The 16,663-nt window shown below is 36.9% G+C and overlaps 1 protein-coding gene across 1 annotated transcript in view; it reads left to right on the top strand.

Annotated features, from left to right (window-relative positions):
- Positions 1-16,663, top strand: part of PRSS12 (serine protease 12) — an 87,946-nt gene that overhangs the window by 33,102 nt on the left and 38,181 nt on the right. The window contains exons 5-7 of the mRNA XM_072405767.1: positions 6,146-6,324; positions 7,683-7,824; positions 10,672-10,868. Coding sequence (XP_072261868.1) covers positions 6,146-6,324; positions 7,683-7,824; positions 10,672-10,868 — 518 coding nt within the window. The remainder of the gene's footprint in view (positions 1-6,145; positions 6,325-7,682; positions 7,825-10,671; positions 10,869-16,663) is intronic.

The raw sequence follows: 16,663 nt of genomic DNA, 5'->3' as shown, positions 1-16,663 counted from the left end.
AACGTAAATAAAAAATAAATTAAGCATAGTAGCTGCAAATAATATGTGCTTGTGTTCAGACATTATATAATGGTACAAGAAGCATAGGGGACCATCTATATGAAGAACAATATCTTACCTTCATGCAGTACATAATGTAATATATTCAGACAGTTTTAGTTCTACAAAATTCTGGTTATTTATAGAAAACTTTTATATTTCCACATTGCCATTCTGACTCTATTTAGTACTGTTTGTAAATCATGAACCTTTATATGCCTGTCATTGATAATTTGAAATCCCTGTTGTCTTTGGAAGATTCACTGTTTCTGTGTTTCTATGTTGAAAAGCAAAGCTTTCTTCCACTTATATCCTACAACCTAAGAACCAGTCAGCCTCCTTTCTAAATACATCACCTTTGCTGTCAACACACAAAGAAGAATGAAAACAATGCTGAACTGCACACAATAGATTTAGTTTACTAAGATGGATGAGTAAATTTTTTTTTATTTTCTCCTAAACATGTTGAGTTCACAAAATTAAATATCGCTTCAGCATAGAATTAGTATTTTGCATAAAAGATGTGAGTAGCAGGAAGAAATTCCTAATTACCCTGCTACTATGAGATATTTTATTTTAGGTAAGAGATTGACAATGCAATGTTGTCATCTTTTGGAATCTCTGAAGCTGATAGGACTACAAAGCTGTGTGATTCACACTCACACCACTGATCCATCTCAATGACATTCAGGGCAGGACATGCTGGAAGTCACACTCATGTGTTGTGATTGGCAGTATAGTGCGGTCCATATCACCTGAGAAGACAAGAAAGTGTAGATCAAAAAAGGCACCATACATTAGTAAACATGAGAAGTCAGACATTGCCATGTGTGACTAAGTACAGAAATCCTTCAATTACTTTTTTGGGAATGACTTAAAGCTGTATGTGATGTTTTATTTATAAAAAAAATAGTTGTGGGGGGTTTGGCTAAAAAAATAGTGTGGGGTTACCCTTAAAGTAGATTTTTTAATATACAGACGGTCCACTAACATTGTACCTATGCCTTTTAAAATCACCAACACTATTTAGGTATCTGAAAAGAAAAAGGTCGGAGTTATACCTACCTTACTCCTATCATCTGCATCATTGGGCATAACCCAGTGTCCTTTATAATGCGGAGAGAATTTGGAGAGAATTTATTCCTACAGCAAGTTATTCAGAGTCTTTGCTGTTCTGTGTTGCAAAAGATCTAAGCACTGCAGCCTGGGTGGCCAGAAAAGAGAGGACAACAAGTGTGTACCTTCCTGTACCATATCAGCCCAAATATCTTTTAACATTGGTAGCCAACTTGGAAAGTGCCTTTGTCTCAATGTTGAGGACAAAGGCAACTTTCCCCACCTCCATGTGCCACAAAAGGAAGGTGGGGGTTTCCAGTTAGACACCACTTCCAGGGGATTCAGTACTGGGGTACATTATTATCCTTAACCCATAAAACATAAGATCCCTTAATTGAATAAATCACAAACACATACTTATTGGCTTTTAAAACACAGATAATGAATGTCCTCAGAAGTAAATCCACATATGTCACCACTTCCAGTGATGTACTCCACATCAATCACAATGACCCTTCACGTGTCAAGTTTTTACATGTACCACTAACTATAATTGTTTATAGATCGTCCATAAATTTTTGGGAGTTTGACAACCCAAATGATATATATAGGTGACAGTTAGGCAGATTGACAGATAGTTTATGGAAAGCAAATGTCTAGCATATATATGCTAAAAATAGTCTACCGGACTAATTTAGAATTTTCAAGTCAAATGGCTTGCTATGGCTTGCTATCCTTTTTTGTGTGACCTGCACTATTTTTGCCAAGAATTATTTTCTTTTAGAACACAAGATTCGACCTTAACTATTTTATTTACCCATCTGTGAAAATGCTGCTTTTCTCACACAGCTGCTTTTATCACAGTGTTATAAACACCTAACGAAAGTGATGTGCTAAATGGTAAATGGTAAGTGTCCTCATTCACATGTGCCAGCTTCTTGGAGTACATTGGCACAGACTTTTACAGCATATTACTTAAAACACAGACAGAAGATATTGGGCGTAATTAGGACTAATTTGCTTTTTCCATGGCATATGCTGTTTTTGGAGAATTAGGAAGCTCTGTGTATAAAGAAAATATATTGCATGATTGCATTTATTTTTGGCTTCCTTAATTATGTTGTATAGTAATATATATAGATAATTTTTTCTAGATGACTATTTACCAAGGTAATCAATAGGTCAATCCTTTTTCACCCAAAAAAGCAAGGCCCCTGGACAGTACATATCACAAAAGGTTGCTCTTTATTGAATGAAAAAAATGGATAGAATGTTCTTCAACATTTTTCAAGATCTGTTCATATCTGAACATTTGGTGCTGATCTAGAGTAATGAGTAATCATATTTTATTCATTTAGCTAATTGTGGACTCACACCAAACCCTCACTAATCCATAATGAGTTTTCTGTGCTTCCCTGGTACATAAAGCAATCTTGTATAAATGTATGTAAATACATTTTCTGATACCTTGCTTTTGAAGTTAATTCACTGGGAATTCACATAACCATAGGTAGTGCAAGGGGTTCAGTTGCAATTCACCTGCACTGAAATTATCTAATAAAATGTAACAATTCCACTTTTTTTTTTTTTGGAGATTGGGGAATTTCTCCTCATTTTCTTTGCATGCACACAGCAGGTTTTCCCTCTTTTTCTCGGTAAGAACATCCTTTTAAATTAAATGTACTTTATACATGGGATTTCCATAAGGCTCCAAAAGCTCATATCTAGTTTTGGTAAATTAATTTAGAATAGGAAAGCTGGAGAGCCTTAGGAGAGCAGAGCATCCCTACAGTGACACCGACATTACAAGAACCTATTAGAGAATCTAACTTTTCTCCAAATTTACTTTAAGTATAAAAGTTTACAGCACATAGCTCGAACCTCCAGAAGTCTACATGTAAGGTGTTTTATAAATATATATATGGTATATTGGAGCACGGCCCTAGGTTGCCCTTTATCCATGGTCTTGATCTATACTTAGGTTTTAAGATTGGCTTGTAGGGCTGTCTATCACAGCGATTATTATCATTGTTGTTATTATTAAGCTGTATTTAAATAGGACCAATATGTTACACAGCTGTACAATAAATAGGGGTTGCAAATGACAGACAGATACAAACAATAACACAAGAGGAGGAGAGAACCCTGCCCAAAAGAGTTTGCAATTTTAAAGTTGAACTGGCCTGTGTGTAGGAGAAGTACTGTATAGTACTCAACCCAAAAATCTTTTTTTTTTAAACTGAGTTTTTATTGAATTTTTGTAAACATGAACAAAAAAAGAGAAACACAGCAATACAGGTACAAGATCAATATACATAAAACGAAAAAAAGCATAAAGGTACATAAAGTAACATAATCCCATACAGTATTGCTGGAAACAGACTAAAGTACAACAATCACAAAACACACAAAACGAAAAAAAATATAAACAAATCACAATAATTCAAATAGGGAATAATTAAAAAAAGGGAAAGAGGGGGCGGAGGGGCAATAGTAGCGGAATATTCCAGGGTCAAGTGGTCACAATTGCTCCCTAGACCTGTAATTGAGAATAATATGTGTCCCATAGTGCCCAAATCACTTCAAATTTGTCGACTTTGTTTTGAAGAAGAGCTGTAAGATATTCCAGTACGTCAACATCTATGGAGGGAGGCAGGTTGGATTTCCACCTGGATGAGATCAAGGTGCGAACTGCTACTAGGATATGGGTAGTACGTTTACTGGTAAGTTTGGGGAGACCTGTCAAGGGCAGCCCCAGTAGATGGTTAAGCAGATCTAGTCGAAGCTGCTGTTGGGTTACATCCTTAAGCAGCATATGAACACAGTCCCAAAAATCTACTTAATGATTATAATATGCCAATAAATGTAGCGTTCAGGGCAGCTAAGAGGAAATGGGTTTTGATGTGCAGGCATTGGGGTAACAGTCAGTGTTTCCACAATAACAAATCACTTTGTTCATCAAGTTAATTAATTGTCCATCAAAGAAAAACTTCCCATGTGGGTCATTATCTCTAGAGATGACAATATAGAGTCCATTCCATCTGTTGCAAGTCTGCATCCTAAAGGGGTTATAATGGCTGCCAAGGAGTGCATTTACTATAAAACTGTAATACTCATTTTCACTGAAAGAATCTAGATGTATAAAAATCTACTCTAAAAAAGTCCTGTTAATTTACAAAACCATTTCATTTTGAAGTAGTTATTGGTGAACTTCTGACATGCTTTTCACAACATTTTGATATAGATATAGTGATGAGTAAACTAACTGTATAATTATTGGATAATTGACACAATAATTCATGAACACTGCTAACCATCTCATGACTGCAGAATAATTAAAAGAAGTTGGGTCCATCTGTTGTTATTTTGCTCGTGATGTGTGACTGATATATCTTTGCAGAAACAGGTGGATCCATTTGCATAGAGAATAGTATGTCAAACAAGACAGACCTTTATGAATGTTGAATTATTTTAGAGTTTTATAACCTCAAATAACACAAACTTGTCCAGATTTAATACAGCACATTTAGCCTCGCATTCTCAGTCATGACTTGAGGATTGAGTATTTTCACTGCCCAAGACTTTTCCTTGCCTTAAAATTTAAAAGCTAAAAATATATCTTAGAGCCTGTGTGGTATAATCTCTTCAAGTCAAGTTATAATTATAAAAGTTTAGTTATTTACGGAGGGGTTAAAGGGTGCTATGATGGATGTTTTGCAGATAATTCTTTTTGCTATTTTTGTTTCTTGCTCCTTTTCAATGACCAGTTTCTTACTAAAATTCCAGGCTGAACAATGCTGTTATTGACAGTTGTCTTCTGTCAGTCATTACTCCCCAGGCTATATTCTCTGAACCATGTACTTCTGTGTACTTCATCTCTGTCTTTATGATGTATAAAAAAGCCTATAAATAATTCAAAAAGGTCAGTGATGTGTTTTTATTAAAAAATCAGCAGTATAAAGGGAAATATTTATATTTAATCTTGTAGATGTAAGCCCTAACTGAATTACATTTAGTCTATAAAAGCAATGTGTATTAAAAACAGCTGACATTAGAAAAATAAAATACTTATTTTCACTTTTTATCACTTGCAAGCAATTCCTTTCTGCATATATCCACTCTGGTAATGGATTTCAGGTTGGTTTTCTTGATGGTAACAACAGCCAATTTGTAGTCTCCATTATTACGCTCTTGTACTAGGGTACAGAGTAAGAGTATTGTTGGCCATTACCAGAACATTTTGAACAAGCACAGGCGGGATCAACAGGTATTATTTTAATGAAGGTTGCAAATGTAATCCTGTTGCCTGACCATTCATTTCAATAACAATCTTCCCAGCTGTTCATTTAATGCATCATAGGAATGCATTCCTTCTATTTTACTTATAGAAGCCTATTTTGGATGTTTTTCCAAAAATTCACACAACTTTTATCCATAATTTACCCATTTTTGTAATAAGCCTGTTGTGGATCTTCCATGGGTGAATTTTTCATTAAAATACTGATAAATAGAACAAATATTCGGATGGGGTAAATCAGGCTCTGTTTCCCTGAATGTGTTGAATACCCCAATATTGAGGTTTCCTTGCCATATTCGCCAATTTATTTCCAACCTTTATGATTTGTACTTAACCTGTTTCCTTCTCTATAACAAGAAAATAAAAATTCCTGCACAATGGGGACCATAGATGGTGTGAATGGTCAAAATCCCAAGGGCAGAAATAAACATAAATATCACTACCATCTACCAAACATCTACTAAACACCAAAATATTAACTTTTGATTGAAATTACTCTTTGGGAGCATTTATTATTTAAAGTCTGTTTAAAAGCAAATACTAACCACACCAGTATTTACCATAAAGATAGTACAGGAAGTGTTGATAGGAGTCAGAATGATCATAGTTTAGGGAAGATAAAACATTCCTTCTTTCCTTTTTTTGCTTATCCAGTATAGAGCTAGCCTTGCCAGTTGGTCTGACTGTTGTAATCTCAAGTAGCACAAGTTTGTAAATGATTTATCCAAAATATATTATTGGTTTTACCAACAGGGGTGTGGCTAAGGCATGGAACCAAGCTCATTTTGGAGAAGGCACCGGGCCTATATTGTTGGATGAAGTACAATGCACAGGGAATGAACTATCTATTGAAGATTGTCAGATTAGTGCATGGGGTGAACACAACTGTGGACATAATGAAGATGCTGGAGTCTCCTGTACACCACTGGCAGGTATCCCATTTGGTAGCAAAGTGAAAATATAATATATTTTTAAATTGTAGTTGTTTATATTGAACATTAATAGTACTTTTGTAAAGATGAGCATCCATTTAAATGATTAAATATAAAAACTGAAGTTTAACATCTTTTGTTTTTTTGTTTTAGGTATGTACCACTGTAGACTAATAATTTTACCTAATCTGCACTTCGAATTGCCCTAAAAATCCTTTATTTTTGGTGGAAGTACTTTTCCCACACTCCAACTTCAGTGTTCTAGGATGTAATACTTAGATAAGTACAGGCAGTCCCCGAGTTAGAGACATCCGGCATACAGACGACTCCTAGATACGAACGCGGCTTCCCTGCTCCTTGTTGTGTAGGACGGAGGCTTGCTGGGGGGAGGGGGGTGGTTTGCATGACTTGTACATGAAATCTTTTGCTAAACACAGCTGAGGTTGTGGGTGATCCTAAGGACTGAGCTTTTCTGCATTCCCCTATTTTACAGGATTTTATCTAGTAACTGACACCATGCTGCCTAAAAATATGTTCAGACAAACATCTGTCCCAAATCCTTTTTTTTTAAATAATATACCAGTTCTGACTTACATTCAAATTCAATTTAAGAACAAACCTACAGTCCCTGTCTTGTATGTATCCCGGGACTACCTGTAATGGCCACACCTCTTCGCAAAGTCTTCCACACACAGACGGGCGGTACTAAGGAAAAGTGGGGCTGTGTCTGACCAGGTCAGGTAGATTACAGAACTGGCCAGAGTAGTCAACCTCTGCCTGTGTAGTCATATAAAGATACAAGACACAACTGCTATATTTGAAAAGTGGACATATGAATATGAAAATGGAAGTCAGTCCAATGTCTGTCTATTTCTGTAACTGTTTTTGACCTGAATTTGGTTATTGTGAAATTAATAATGGAAATATTAGAGAAAGAAGTAGGATTTATTACTTAATAAAGAGCTGTTTATGAATTATTGTACTATTCCACAATATCAGGCAAAATCTGAAATCAAATGTATTATACTATTTGTGAATATGCATGTATAGTTACATGCATTTAACATTTTTTCTATTTATCTGTTTGTTGTAAAAAAAAAAAATAGTGAATAAAAAAGGCCAGATTGGAATTTTGTTACCCTTTGACTGAAACTCAGCAAAAGTATATAAAATTGTGTTTTGTGAAATGAGCAGCAGATGCAGGTTTTGATCTGCTGTTTCTGGTTTTAATAAATTTAATGTTAGTTTGCATGTTTTTCAAAAGATGCCAACTTGCATATAGTTTAAACTACATATGGTTTCCATAATGTTAAACAGAGTGCTATCCCATTCATTTTGTATTTAAATTTTTCATGCAGATGGTTCCATTAGACTAGCAGGAGGTAAAGGTAGCCATGAAGGACGTCTTGAAGTGTTCCATAAGGCACAGTGGGGGACAGTATGTGATGACGGCTGGAATGACATGAACACACAAGTTGTGTGTCGCCAACTTGGATTTAAGTAAGAGAGTAAAAATGTATCATCTGTAAAAGGAAACAAAATAGGTTATCTACAAGGAGTACTATGCAAAAGTCAGCAGTTTAGGTATTTCATTAACGTGATTGGCAAAGTGTGTCAAAACAAAAGAGTATACACAGCAAATGAGTTCCAAACATCCCCTTTGTAGAAACTAAAATTAAAGCAGCAAATCTTGTTTATTATTAAAAAGCAAAAAGAGAAAATAGTAGTAAATTTGAGCTATGCATAGCATGAAGGTAATCAAATTCATTTACTTCTTTTATTCTTAGGGATTCTAGCATGGCATTAGGTACCACCCCCTCGACTAGTTCATTTACCCAGCTACTTTAGTTACAAATGTCAAAGGACCTTACCACAATTTTTTAGAGGTTAGTGGTAGTGTAGGACAAGTTGTTGTGAAGCTTTTTACTTGGATTTACCTACAGATATAAACTAGTGAATTATTGACAAGGTTAGGGACCACTTAAAAATGCATTTGGCTAGACATGGGGGGGGGTTGCAGGTCTGAGCATTAGCATCAAATATATAATTTGTGGTTAAATATATACCTTTCTGAATGAGGATAGGATGCTAGAGTTGGGTAGGCTGAGGCCAGTATTCTGCTCTCTGTGATTATCATTTTAAAATATGGTACAAAAAAAATGCATTCTTCTGATGTATATTCAATGTCAATGGATGACACAGGGAAACATTTATTTTAAAACAAGCTATGCAGAAATATGAAGGGTCACTTTTTTATATGGCAGACCCTTGGGGTTTTAAGGTCTTTCAACACATGTTTTAGAGGACTGCACCACCCACGATGGTCACTTGTGTATTCATCCTGAACAATGATACTTTCATAGCTTGCATTCATACATATGGAGGCCACACTTGAAAGCTTCTGTGTTGTCTCTGCTGCTGACCTTTATATCTTCTTTTGATTATATAACTTTGAGGATGCCTGAATGTATAGATATGTTCATATCACTCACATTCTTTTTTTAAGAAGCCTATTTGTGACTTGCCTGCTTTCATATTATTTAGTAATACAGTAGGCTTGTTTCTAGGAACATTAGTGTCTAAAAGCCTAACTCTTGAGTACTTACAAATATTTAAAATTCCCCCTTCAGATTCGTAAGCTAGCTGTCATTTTCAAGGGCCATTAGACAGCCTAAGGCAGGGGTCAGCAACCTTTACTATCAAAAGAGCCATTTTGCCTCCTCTTCCACTAAAGAAAAATAGTCTGGAGCCGCAAAACACAACACAAGTTTATAAACTTTTAAAAGTTTTAATATTTTTTTAATTTTACCTGTTACAACAAGTGTGCATGTGTAGGCCTACTTTGAAATAAATTAAACACTGAACTATGCCCCTAGAAGCCTCCAGCTTCTAACGTATTATCCTGTCTACAGGGTAGATTTTTTTGATGGGCAGAGTTCTTTATGTTCTGACGATGCCTTAGCAATGAAATTTTAAGGGGTGTTAGCCATAAGTGTCCCCCACTTGCACCTCTATTTTGGTCACCTGTCCGCCTCCCCCCCGTTCCAGAGAAATTGGGGTTCAGATGCTAGATGCTTCCAGCAATGTGTAACAGGGTAGATTTTTTTGATAGGCAGAGTTTTTATGAATTTTTAGGAGGTGTTAGCCACAGGTGTCCCGTACTTGCACCTCAAATTTTTTTCACCTGTACCCCCATTTCCAGATAAATTGGGGTTTAGGTGCTAGAAGCCTCCAACAATGTGTAACAGGGTAGGGGTTTTTTGATGGGTGGAGTTTTTAGGAGGTGTTAGCCACAGGTGTCCCCCACTTGCACCCCTAATTTTGTTCACCTGTACCCCCTTCCTGTTCCAGAGAAATTGGGGTTCAGGTGCCTCCAGCAATGTGTAACGGTAGATTTTTTTGATGGGCAGAGTTCTTTATGTTCTGATGATAGCCTAACAATTAAATTTTAGGGGGTGTTAGTCACAGGTGTCCCCCACTTGCACCTACATTTTTGGTTTTGTACATCTCCCCATTCCAGAGGAATTGGGGTTCAAAGGAGGGGGATGTCATTGTACACACCCATTTGTACACGCCCCGTGGTAGATTTATTTCACTGGTAGATTTTTTTCATTAGAACACTGGATAGGGAATCCCCCTCCTCTGCAGTGTCTTGGGAGGAAGGGGATCCCCCATCAGAGATCTCCCCGCGGCAGCCGATGGGAGCCACAACAAGGACGCTGAAGAGCCGCATGCGGCTCCGGAGCCGCAGGTTGCAGACCCCTGGCCTAAGGCAATTTCAAAATCTCCCTTGGTTAAAGTTCTGGTTGTGATGGCCAGTCTGTCAGCATTGCTCCAGCCTTGTTGCCGTCTTCCTGCTAATGCCATTACTTCTTTACTGTAATCAGTGCCAAGACCAATACCAATAGCCATGTCATCAGGGCAGAATATGGCTACATTTCAGTGCTGGAGTGCAGTGGACTGGACCTCTGATTGTTGTGGGACTGTGATTTAGACCAGTGGTCGCCAACCTGTCCCCGGACACAACCTACCCACTCCAAAGCTCTCCAAGTTTGGAGATACACTATCATTGGACCACCTAAATGATTCAGCAAACCTGGAACAGATTTCTTAAAAAGTATACAATGTCCTTCATCTACCAGTACTTCATATTATGGTGATCTCACCCACTTATTCTACTTTGGAAAGCACTAACTTTTTGACTTTACAGAATGAGTGTTTAAGCATTATATATTTTATTATTGGCAGCACAGGTTCAATGTGCAATGCAAAAAGATAAATGGGGGTTCTGAAGTTGTTTTTTAGATGGCAATAATTTACAAAAAAATCTGTTTGTTTATATTTTAGGTATGGAAAGATTTCACTGGAGAATGATATGGAAGAAAGAACTGGTATCATCTGGTTGGATGATGTGGTTTGCACAGGCAAGGAGTCCACTCTTACACAGTGCACAAAACAAGACTGGGGCAAACATGACTGCAGCCATCAAGAAGATGTTTATATAACTTGTCATCCAGACTCAGATCAGCATAGGCCCTTTCCTGGTATGTAAACAATCTAAAAAATATATATGTTAGTAAATGAAAGCATACAAAGAGTCCCTTTCTTCAGAATGAGATGTTCAATGTTCTGATGCCACAATCCAATACTTCTTATGTCCCCTTGTTAAAATAGAACTTTCATTAAATAAAAAAAAAAAAATCACACCTACTTACACAGAGTCTTTGATCCCTCCAGAGTAGTCCTCGATTTGGTCCCACGCTGTCCTGGATTCTTCCTTCGTCCCAATGCTGAGGATGCTGTCTCCTTCTCTCTGATTCCTTCTTCTGCTAATGTTACCTGATCTCACACAGCACAGGAGTGAGATCAGGTAACTGCTGTAAATGTAAAATAAAAGTGCAGATCTCACTGTGCATACGTGAGATTGGGCTCAAAGCCTCCTGGGCTATGTAACATGAGTATCCCAGGAGACCCTGCGCTCCCATTCAGTTATTACTGTGGCAGTAAAGACAATAAGTGAGGGGGGGGGGGGCTTTCCTGCCCCAGAATCTTACCCCAAATAAAAGGTAGAACAAAAAATAATCAACAGATATTGAATTTTCTATCTCTTACCACCCGGGATAAGGTGATAAGTTGTCATTAATTGCAGTTTCTGATAAGCCTAAGAATAATAAAGGTGACATCTTAAAGTTACCATGACGAGGGTAGCTCTGACTTTTTAGCCCATCCTTCACCACCACCATCAGAACTTCCGCCTCCCCACGACCGCCTACCTGCTAACCAACCACTCCCCCACCATTAAATACCCAGACACCAATCTTGGATTTAAATTGGCTGGCAAGCAGCTGTTTATTTAAACACCATTAAATAAATTAACCATTCAAGCAATTAACAAATATCCAATAAATAAATGACAAATAAATAAATACATTTACACTTTTGATATGCAAGGATACATTTACCATAACATAACTCTCCATTATTATTATTATTATTATTATTACTTATCCAGGATTATATAACGCAAACATATTCCTCCCTTTTATTAATACCGAACCATAACAACAATATCCATAATGGTATAAAATACCATTTTAAAATACCACCCATACTCCTGGTTATACACCCAAACAACCAGGCTGCAGGTCTCAGAAGGCAAAATCTGCACCCAACAGGTGTTTAATTCTTTTAGCCTTGGCCCCTAGCCGCCCAGCATCAACAATCATCCATTCACCATAAATTGGGAGACCCCACAAAAGAGGATCCCCCCCTGCCAAATTCCACCACTTTACCAATGCACTGGATCCTTGCCTTCCAAGACCTCAACCACTAAAATTAACCACACTTTCAAATTATAATTATAACTATAAACGGGGTGGGTGGGTGGGAAACTTTTTCTTCCAAAAGAGGGCCCCTCACTTCTGTCCAGCCCCTTTTAACTCATCCTATTCCTAATCCCCTCCTACCCCACGCTCCACACTAGCACAGCCCCCTCTGGCCTAACTACATTTTTTTAACCCTTAACACCCCTGGGCTAGGCCTCCCACCCCCGTCATGTAGGCCCTGTGCCTAACTTCTTACGGCTACGGGCCTCTCTTTCATTGTGTTACTGGCTTGCTGCCATTTCACACTGTCAGAGAAATTTAAAGTAATAGCAAATCCAGTTACTGTGGTTTTGTTTGTAAGTAAAAAAATAATCAAGAACTAAGTAGTGTTTGAAAAGTTTAAACAGTTCTCTGTCAGGTGCTAATTTGACACGTGCTTTAGAAATGTTTTAAATAAATATAGTACCAACCATGGTGGAAAAAACAAATTAAATTTGCAATGGCATAAATGGCATTGGCAATGGCAACAATGGCACAAAAAATAAAATTCACTGACACAAAGCACAATACTGTATAGTAATCCATAGAAGTCAGTCTATTAGCATTCAGGAGTCTAGTGAAAATGCTTTCTGAATATTTATCTGAGATTGCTAGACTTTTTTTGTTAATATTATTTAGGAAATGTATCTGTAGTTATCCATTTCATGCATATTTTGTGGATGATAAAATAGGTTGTAATGTTACATCGTGGATAAAATATGAAAGGGTTGGAGAAGTTCTAAAGGAACAGGAATTAAGTGAGAATCTCACTTTTTGTGCTGGAGACAGATGTTGAAGAAGAGACTTCTCTTCCTTTTGCTTCCAATTGCACCTTGAGACAGGAAGTAAAAGAAAATATTGTAAAGATACACAGACAGACCAAAGTTACAAGCACACCTGCCATCTTTTATTGTCAATATAAAATGTCAAAATTTAAATAAATATATATATATATATATATATATATATATATATATATATATATATATACGGTATATATAGTTGTGAGCCTGGGCAGAGTTTTAAAGAGATATAGTTAATTTAAACCATATGCATATTTCAGATTTTCCAATAGTGTAAAAAATGCTAGTTGTCTAAGTGCTAATGCGATCCTACTTCTTTACTCATTATTGATTTATTGTCCAGTAGACAAGTATGGAATTGTTGAAGCCACAGCTGTTGCAAGAATACAGTAACTCATGCAATAATGCACTTGTTTGCAATTCAATCATCATGTATTTTCTTCTGTGCAATATATGTTTAAAACTGAACTTTCTTAAATAAAATAAAATAAGAATCCCACGGATCCAAACACTTGGTGAAGAGGTCGTGAGCCAAGGATCCTAAATTCCTGTATGAGTGGTTAAGCAAAAGATTTTCCATTAATGAAACATAGGGTAATAGTACAGCTGGTCTAGAAATGATTGACAGTCATACAGTAGACCCAAGAGGCTTGTACACTGCCAATTTTCTGCCTCGCTGACAATTTATTGTATCCTCCAATTACGTTATGTAGAAAAAGCTTGCGACTTCCACCAAATGGGACTTTGCCTATACTGTAATGATAGACATAGCTCCATAAATATTGTTTTAGAACTCAATAAACTTGGCATAAATGTTATCATGCAGTAATTATAAGTGTACTTTGGCTTCACACTTATGGGTTTTAAATTGCTGATTTTTAAATTAAAAGAGTCCCTTACTTTCCTGGAATTCTTTAACAAATTTTAAATATAAAAGAATAGGTGTGATCCCTTATTGAGAGCAGCTGCTGATGATTTGATGGCCTCACGTGTACTGTGCAGGACCTTGCAGCTGGTTTCCAAAACTGAAATACTATTCCACTTTATCCTATAGGCAGATAGTAAATGCAGATGTTCCTGTTGTTCCAGTTGCAGATTAACATTGGTCTGGTTGGAGTATGAATGATTTTCCTCTTCAAGGGAGTAACAAGGGCAATAATTAAGTGTGACTTTGATTAATAAAGCTGGCCTCTGTCTTTGTAACCTGAAATATTCATAGGAAAAAACTCCTAAGACATGAACCATCTGTTCTGACTTAACCGATAATTGTAATTGAAGATAGATCAAGCCAGGTCATACAAAAGCAGAAACGGCTTGTGTTTTGGTTCTTTCAGTCATTCTTACTGTTTCACAAATTCAATTTAACAAATATAGCCATATTTCTATCAAGTACTTGTACAAAGTCTTCTTCCTATGCAAAACAATTTTATTTGACATTTAACCTTCCACAAATAAAAAGTTATATGTGTACTCTGTTTTTTTTTTTTGTGGCCCGTCCTGTGTTGTATACTCTCTGTACATGTTATTTGTGACATTTTAAACTAATTTTTGTAAATAATTTAAAGGACACACTGAGCTGAGCAGCATAGGCAAATAGGCAAAGGGTGGACAGCACCAATACAGAAGAGACTGTTAAAGAGGAAAGTGTGTGTACAATCGATAAGTAAATTTAATAGGTTAACCCCTGCCTGGCTCCAGACATAGTTACGTAATACCATAGTTAGACAGGTTGGAAAAAGACAAGTCCATCAAGTTCAACCACTAGGGAAAAAACATGCTAGAAACCAGCATATTCTAGACAAAACCATACTTACATAGTTGATCCAGAGGAAGGCAAAAAAAACCTTTATAAATGCAGTTCTATTTATTTTAACAGGGGAAAAAATTATTTCTGATCCTGTGAGGCAATCAGATGTTCCCTGGTTCAATAGTCTCTGTTGTCATTTCTTTAAAACTTTAATACCCATTTATATTCTGTGCTTCTAAAAAGGAATCAATTTTAAAGCATGAAACTTGTTACAACTTCTTCCTGAGGGATTTCACTATTCTCAGCCTTCTCTAGTTGTTCCTTTGCGTTACACCTTGTTCCTCTTACGTTACACCTTGAGGTCACCCTGCTAGAACATTTGCTGGATGAGATCTGCGCTTGAGCAGCGAATGAGATTGGCATCTTCAAGCATTACCACATGAGCGTCAATATAATCGCTCTGGCAGGAGACAACATACATGGATTGTCTTCCTTGCCAGTGTCTTGCCAGACCCATAGAAGTCGCAACGTGAATATTATTCCCTTCATTATAAAAAAAAAACAATGTGCAGAGAACAGATTGTCATAGCTGGCCTACATGTGCCGGCAGGAGAGGTATGTTCGATGTGGGTTGGGTTTTGCTGTCTCCACCCACCATATAAGTTATATATATAAGCATATACATCAATGAGAACCCAGGAGTTATAGAGATGATGGTGGGGCAGATGCCAAACATTGTGACAAACATGGTGCCAACTGCTGCCAGCCTGGAGAAGGGATCCACAACAACAAATATTTATGTACCCTGGAACCAGTGGGTAATGTTCAAAATATTTCTAAGGGCAATAATTCCACTCTGGGGGTTGAAGTGGTGGCCAGATAGTCTCAAGGTTGGTTTGTGTTGTCATTCAAAGTGGGTTTTCTGGTATTTTGGCCAAGGAGGATCCTTACCTCTTGACAGCACATTTCCTGTGATGGTCGCCTATTTGAAGTGTCCATAACATTCTGACTTATTTTAGTCTGATCAAGAGAATTATGATTAGAAATTTTACTTGTTGGATAGATGGCTGCACAATTTCACGGCTTTAAAACATGATTGTCATTGTAATTTACTGTATTGTCCTTAGAATCAGGAAGGCCGTGGTTGCTCTTCTGAAAAAAAGGAGTAGGGGGTTTGATATGAGGCAACATCATTTGTTGCATTCTTTCTGAAAGCCGTACATTTCAGTTCAAAAAAAAGAATCTTTTTATTGAATTTTCTCATTTTACAACATACAATAAACGCACTCAAACAAATTGTGTCAACAAAGTAAACATGGGGTGGGGAAGGTGTAGGAGGAGGGATTGGGGGTACATGGCAAATTAGTTTTAAAGGGTAAAATATTGGTATTGTTGGGACAATGTAGACTAGAATACTGTTGGCTTATGTATAGTGAGGAAGGACTTACATTTTGTTGAGAACTATCAGTTCTCTCCTAGGAACTCCAGAAGTCATTTAACAATGGTTAAAGCAATAAAAGCACAACTGAGAACATTCATTTCAATGTGCATTGCATTTCACTTTGTATCAAATGTCAATAGATTTTGTAACCCACACCTACATATGTTGAACCATATATTAAGACGTGTTAAGATTTGCTTTGATGTGCTCCATTTGCCTAAATGCAAACTGTGAATCCTGTACTAATCCACTCTAACTTTTAAAGACAGGGCTGTTCCTGTTTGCTGAAGTTTTTCCAGGATAGGTAAACGACAAAGGATGAGCTTAGTTCTAGGAGGGATTGTTCCTTAGTGTCAACTTGCACAGCAGATGAGGTCATATTTGTATCTTGGTCTGGAATTGAATAGAACTCAAAATGGCCCTGTAGTTGAAGAATAAAACAAAAACTTGGGAAAAAAAAGTATTTATTACAGCATTCAATCTT

This window comes from Pyxicephalus adspersus, chromosome 3 (genome assembly GCF_032062135.1).
Source record: "Pyxicephalus adspersus chromosome 3, UCB_Pads_2.0, whole genome shotgun sequence".
Lineage (NCBI taxonomy): Eukaryota > Metazoa > Chordata > Amphibia > Anura > Pyxicephalidae > Pyxicephalus > Pyxicephalus adspersus.
This window is presented reverse-complemented; position numbering and strand designations above follow the sequence as displayed.